We start from the raw sequence: 6,420 nt of genomic DNA, 5'->3' as shown, positions 1-6,420 counted from the left end.
GTTGTTACGGATGACAAGATAGCCTTCATTTTTAAGGCTGAGTAATATTCCGTTGTACCACATCCTCTTTACCCACCAATGGACATTTAGATTGCTTCTGTGTCTTGGTCACCTTGAATAGTGCTGCAGTGAAAACAGGAGTGCAGTTATCTTTTGAGATCTTGATTTTAATTCCTTAAGATATATAACTAGAAGAGGGATGCTGGAGGATATGGTAGTTGTATTTTTAATTTTTTGAGGGACCACCTTCTTGTTGCCCAATGAATTTCTACATCAACAGCTCCCATCAACAGTGTATAAGGGTTTCTTTACTCCCTTGCCAACACTTCTCTTAATTTTTTGATAACAGCTATCATATCAGGTGTGAAGTGATATCTCATGGTGGTTTTGATTTGCATTTCCTAAATGATGAGTAGTGATGGCACTTTTTTTTTTGTGGAGCTGTTGGTCATTTGTACGCTTTGTTGGAGAAATGTCTATTCTGCTCCTTTGCCCATATTTTAATCTGGTTATTTGGTTGTTTGATTTTGTTACTGAGTTGTATGAATTCTATATATTTTGAATATAAACCTCAAATATTTTCTCCCATTCTGTGGGTTGCCCTTTCTTTTGCTGATTATTTCCTTTGCTGTACAGAAGCTTTTCAGTCTGATGTATCCCACTTGTTTTTTTACTTCTGTTGCCTGTGCTCTTAGTGTCATATTCAAGGAATCATCATCAAAGAAGCTTTCAGTCTGTTTTCTTCTAGGAGTTTTTATGGTTTGAGGTCTTATGTTGAAGTCTTTTTTTTTAAAGACTTTTAAAATTTATTTATGCATATAAGAACTGGAGTCTAGGCCAGAGGTGCAAGGGTGAGAGGATTCATCAGAGACAGAGTGAGGGAGCAGAACAGGTGGATCTACTGAAATACATTGCTGAGGGGAGCAGCAGGCGAGATAGGAGGGGTCTGCTGAGCATTATGTGGGTCAGCTCCCTGGCCTGGGATCGAACTTATGCTGCAGTGGCTGGTGATAGCTTGATAACCCTGAGACTTTAACCCCTGAGCCAACAGGGAGGCCCTTATGTTTAAGTCTTTAATCCATTCAGAGTTGACTTTTATATGTGGTGTAAAACAAGGGTTCAATTTCATTCTTTTGCATGTGGCTGTCCAGTTTTCCCAACACCATTTATTAAAGAGACTGCCCTTTCCCCATTGTATGTTCTTGGCTCCTTTGTCATAAATTACTTCACTCCATTTGTGTGGGTTTATTTCTGGACTCACTATTGTATTCCATTGATCTGTGTGTCTGCTTTTATGCCAGTACCATACTGTTTTGATTACAGTATCTTGTAGGATAGTCTGAAACCAAGACTGTGATGCCTCCAGCTTTGTTCTTCTTGCTCAAAATAGCTTTGCCTATTCAGGGATTTTTTGTGGTTCTCTACGAATTAGGATTTTTTTTTCTATTCCTGTTAAAAAAAAGTCATTAAGATATTGGTAAGGATTAAACTTTGTAGGTCACCTTCGGTGGTATAGGCATTTTAACAATTCATTCTTCTAGTCCTTGAATGTGATTTCCATTTCTTTCATCAAGAATTCTCTCGTCATGCTTGCTTCAGCAACACATATACTAAAATTGGAATGATACAGAGAAGATTAGCATCCCTGTGCAAGGATGATACTCAAATTCCTGAAGCATTCCATATTTTAATCAAAACTACAATGAGATACCATTTTACACCAGTGAGAATGGCACATATTAAAAAAACTAGCTACAGCAAATGTTGGCGAGGATGTGGAGAAAAAGGAACTCTCTCCTGCACTGCTGGTGGGAGTGCAAACTGGTCCAACCACTATGGAGAGCTGTGTGGAGATTCCTCAACCTACTAAAAATAGAGCTTCCATATGATCCAGCAATTCCACTCCTAGGTATTTACCCAAAGGGCACAGAATCATTAATTCAAAAGGGCACCTGCACCCCTATGTTTAGAGCAGCACTATTTATAATAGCTAAACTATGGAAACAACCCAAATGCCCCAAAATAGATGACTGGATGAAGAAGATGTGGTACATATACACCATGGAATATTACTCAGCAATCAAAAAAGATAAACTCATGCAGTTTGCAGCAACATGGATGGAGCTGGAAGGGATCATGCTCAGCGAAATAAGCCAGAAAGAAAAAGAAAAATACCAGATGGTCTCACTCATAGCAGGAATCTAGAAAACCTAAATAAGGGACCAGGAAAAAGACTAATTATAATAAAGTAAAAATCAAAATCAACGAGCAATTATAAACCAGAGACACACTAAGGGGGTGGGGGGAAGAGGGGAGGAGGGATTAGGGCCAAAATAAGGGGGGGTGGGAATTGTATGGGGAATATAACCAAGATGAAAATGCATACATTGTGCAAAAATGAAAAATGATGTAAAAATATATAAAATAAAATAAAAAACTGAACAATAAAAAAATTTGATTTTAAACAAAAAAATACTAATTCTCTAGTTCTTACTACTTACTGCAGTTGAATAGTCTAGAATACTACATTGAGAGCATTATAGAATTTGCAATAAATTAATATGTGTATAATTAATATTTCATATTTATGAGTTATAATTTCTATTGAATAAGGAAGTGAATCACGCCCAGAAAAAATGGTATTATTTTCTTGAAACTTCGTACGAATAAAATAGTATACATTTATTATTTATTTTTTTTAAAGAATTCTCTCATCAGTGTTTCATAGTTTTTAACGTTCAGATCTCTGACTTCCTTGGATAAGCTTCTTCCTAAGTATGAGGATCCTTTTCTTATTAATACATTAAGCACTGCACTGATGTTCGATTATTCCAAATGCTGACTACATGTAGCATAAGGTTCAAAGAATCCTTTTGGTGAATTTAACTTGGTAGTTTTGGTAGGAAAACACCAAATGTGAAAGCATTCCTTGTGCTTTATTAATTTTTAATGAACACAGCAGCATTCTGGTGTGGTGCTTAAAAAGAGTTGAAGCAGGAAAATCAGGTAACTGCCCTCTCTCTCTCTCCCTGCTGAGTGTGCTGGGCTAATTTCCTTATATCCCCTGTCAAGTTGTAAGGGTACTAGGGAAAAACTGGGTTGCTTCCAAGAGGAAATGCTACAAGTGGAAATCAGCTCGTACTATCTATCACCCTGGTCTTTGGCTTCACCTTTTACCTCAGCATCCGGCTTTTGTAATTCCTAAACTGGGACAGGTGACTGATAACAGGAGGGACAGTTAATGCTGGGGCTTCCTGGAAAATCTGCAGCTCTCTTCTGAAGTGAGAAAACTACGAATTTACTCTCTCTTTTCTAGAGTAAATTTCTTGTTATTTATTTATAGTGGCGTACTCTTTTTAACTTAAGGTGAAATTAGTCTACACTAACCAGGCAGTTTGTACAAATACCCCTGTGGTTTCTCTTTGGAAGATCATGGATTGTGGAGTAGTCCAAGAATAGAAAATGTTAAACTTCACCCACCACAGCAGACGTGTTCAAGTCATCCTGGTCTTTTTTGGGGGGAGAGGAGGTAGAAGTTGAGAAACAGTAAGGTCTCTGGATAAGGTGACAAAGGGACTCTTTGTTCTTTTTTTTTTTTTAATGTATACAAGAGCTGGGGTACAGGGCAGAGGTACAGGGTGAGAGGATTCCCCAGATACAGAGGGGGGAGCAGAACAGGCAGACTGACTGAAATCCACTGCTGAGGGGAGCAGTGGGCGAGACAGGTGAGGTCTGCTGTGCCATGTGGGTATCTACCTGACCCGGTAGCGACAGCGGCTGCGGATCGCTGGATTGGTTGCATCTTAACCCCTTGCGCCTCCGGGGAGGCCCTCTTTATTCTTGGTTTACATGGTAAAACTGTTGTAGAGCAGTCCCAATACAAAACGGGGTGCCTGACTGTGGGTCCTCACCTGTGCTTAAAAGGACTTATCCATGCTCTACTGCAGCAGGCACACGCAAAAGGTTCATAAAAGGTTTATTGACAAGGGAAGGGGAAAGGAGGAAATGTACAGCTCAGGGAGAAAAGTAGGAGACAAAGTTTTAAATGAGTCCTACCCGATCCCCCCAATCTGGAATCCCAAAATGGCACCCTGAGAGCTGGCCGAGAGCCAGGAGCCGTGAAGCCAGGAGGCGAGCGACAGTGAGCCACCCTAAGGCCCACGTGTTTGGTTTTTATACCCAACCTGGCTGCCCAACTCCACCCTGAGGTCCCAGCCACCCTCCCTTTGGTGGCGACGGGATTTGTCTTTCCCAATGTCCTGATGGCTTTGGTCTGGAGTGGGGGTGGGGTCCACCAAGCCTGCATGGGATTAGCTCAGGACATCCTTTCCCCCTAACAATTCCAGACTAGTATCAGCCCCCTCATCTGTGGTGGGGAACCGGAGCCGAGACTAGGAGTCTGGGCTCGACCTTCAGGACAGCCTGGGTCTAAATTTTGTCTCCAAGGCTATGCCTAATGCGCTGCTAGTTCCAGCGCCTTCACGTGCCCGTGTGTCTGAATCTCTCCAGCGAAGTCAATAAAATTACCTGCTGGCTGCAGTGAAAATTTTATGAGACACATGGCAGCACCTCAGCGCGGTGCCGACCCACAGTAAGTGCTCAATAAACCTCCCCTCCCGGGCAGGGCACTCCACAGGTTGACAAACACGTCACTTCCAGAGCCTTCGAGGGGTGCGCAGGGCGGGGGCGCCGAGGGCTCTCCGGGGAGCGACCCGGGGCGTCCAGCGCACCCCCAGCCCGGACAGCGCAGCGGGGTAGCGTGGGGGGAGCGGGGAGCCCCTGTGCGTGTTTGGGGGTGCAGAATAGGGCCACCCTCCCACCCAGAACCCCAGACGGCCGCGTCCCAGACGGCTGTTCGGGGTCAGGGCCGGTGCTCCGGGGGCGCGCCGGGCAGCGGTCACGGAGTGTGGGTTCGGCTGCACCCCGGCCTGGCCTCGCCGGAGCACGTGGCCCGCCCGCTCGCGCCGCACGCCCGCGCGGCCCCTGGCCGGGGGGACCCGCGCCGACGCCCCAGGGCCCCGCGGCGGGGGGCGCTGCCCCCGCGCCCCTCCCGCGCCCCGCGCGCCGGCGGCCGCCCAAGGTCACGCAGCCCCGGGCCGCGCCCAGCACCGCGGCGGGCGCCGTCTCGCGGGAAGGGGTCGCCGGAGCGGCGCTGCGGCCGCGGGGTGGCGGGGCGCGGGCCGGGGGTCCAGGCGGCGGGGCGCGGAGCGCCAGCGCGGGGACGGGGGCCGGCGGCGAGGGGCGCGCGCCCGGCCTCGGCCACCGCGCGGCGCACGCGCACTCGGGGCGCAGGCCCGCCCGCCGCCCGGGCCGCGGCGGAAGGCCTGGAAAATTCCAGCTGGTTCGAGAGCCGTAGGTAGCCCGCGCGGCGGGCGGGCGGGCGGGCGCGGAGGGGCGGGGAGGGGCGGGGGCGGGCGCGTCGCGGGCGGCGGCTGGCCGAGCCGGGGCGCCGCCCCCACCCTGGGCGGCCCAGCCCGGGGGTCCCCGCGCGCGGCGCGCGGGGCTGTGGAGGGGCGCGGCCGCCTTAAGGAGGGGCGTGGCGCGCGGGGGGCGTGCCGGGCGGGGGCGGGGCGAGGGGCGTGGCGCGCGGGTCGGGGCCAAGGGCGCGCCGCGGGGGCGGGGCGGGGGCGTGGCGGGCGGTCTGCGCAGCTGCCTGCGCCTTTAAGCCCGGGCTCGCGGGCCGCAGCGTGCTCCCCGCCGCCTGCGCCCCGCGCCCGCCTGCGCCCCGCGCCCCCCGCGCCCCGCGCCCCCCGCGCCATGCCCCGCTACGAGCTGGCGCTGATCCTGAAGGCCATGCAGCGGGTAAGTGACCTTCCCCGCGGGCCGCCTCGGGGCGCGGGTGCCCCGCCGCCGCTAGGCCGCCGCCCCCCGCGCCCCGGCGCCCCGGCCCCCGGCGCCCCCGCCCCCGGCGCCCCCAGGGAGCGGGGCCGCGGGCGTCCGCGCCGAGGGGCGCGCGGGGCGGCCGCGGGCGGGGTGCCGGGGCGCGGCGGGGAGGGTGTACCTCGCACGCGGGCGGGGCCGGGGGTCCCCGGGGAGGGCGGGGGGACGCGCCCGCGCCCCCCGAGCCGTGGCCGGCCCCGCCGCCGCCCCCCGGACCGCGTCGCCGCCCCCCGCGCGGAGACCCGCGGCGGCGCGGGCGGGCGGGACGGCTCTGCGGCTCCGGCCTCGGCGCACCGGTCGGCCCCGCGCCCCCGGGCGCCCCCCTGCGCCTCCGGAAGAAACTTTGCGCCGGGGCCGGGGTGCGGGCGGGAGGGCGCCCCGCGGCGCCCCGGCCGGCCCGGAGGCGGCTGTCTCGGCCCCTCGGGGTCGGGGCCGCGCGCCCGGCCGTCGCCCGGCCCGGTTCTGCCCCGGCCCGGTTCCGCCCGGAGCTCGCCGCGTGCGGGGTCTGCCTCTCCTGTCTGTCTGTCTGTTTTTTTTTTT

General features: G+C 53.3%; 2 protein-coding genes and 1 non-coding gene across 3 annotated transcripts in view; all 3 read left to right on the top strand.

Moving 5' to 3' along the window:
• Nucleotides 1–1,588: 1,588 nt before the first annotated feature.
• LOC119258312 (U6 spliceosomal RNA) lies at nucleotides 1,589–1,690 on the top strand. The gene has a single exon (XR_005128183.1). It is a non-coding gene; the product is annotated as a U6 spliceosomal RNA (small nuclear RNA).
• Nucleotides 1,691–5,336: 3,646 nt separating this feature from the next.
• SLC5A3 (solute carrier family 5 member 3) overlaps nucleotides 5,337–6,420 on the top strand; it is a 26,253-nt gene continuing 25,169 nt past the window's right edge. Inside the window, exon 1 of the mRNA XM_054700296.1 lies at nucleotides 5,337–5,356. The gene's annotated coding sequence lies outside the window, so the exon portion shown is untranslated. The remainder of the gene's footprint in view (nucleotides 5,357–6,420) is intronic.
• MRPS6 (mitochondrial ribosomal protein S6) overlaps nucleotides 5,739–6,420 on the top strand; it is a 50,758-nt gene continuing 50,076 nt past the window's right edge. The window contains exon 1 of the mRNA XM_037524992.2: nucleotides 5,739–5,802. Within this exon, the coding sequence (XP_037380889.1) occupies nucleotides 5,758–5,802 (45 nt within the window). The 5' untranslated portion in view covers nucleotides 5,739–5,757. The remainder of the gene's footprint in view (nucleotides 5,803–6,420) is intronic.

Source organism: Talpa occidentalis, unplaced genomic scaffold (genome assembly GCF_014898055.3).
Source record: "Talpa occidentalis isolate TD23 unplaced genomic scaffold, MPIMG_talOcc4v2.1 talOcc4.4, whole genome shotgun sequence".
Classification (NCBI taxonomy): Eukaryota; Metazoa; Chordata; class Mammalia; order Eulipotyphla; family Talpidae; genus Talpa; species Talpa occidentalis.
The sequence above is the reverse complement of the archived record's forward strand: the minus strand, read 5'-3'. Positions and strand labels throughout refer to the sequence as shown.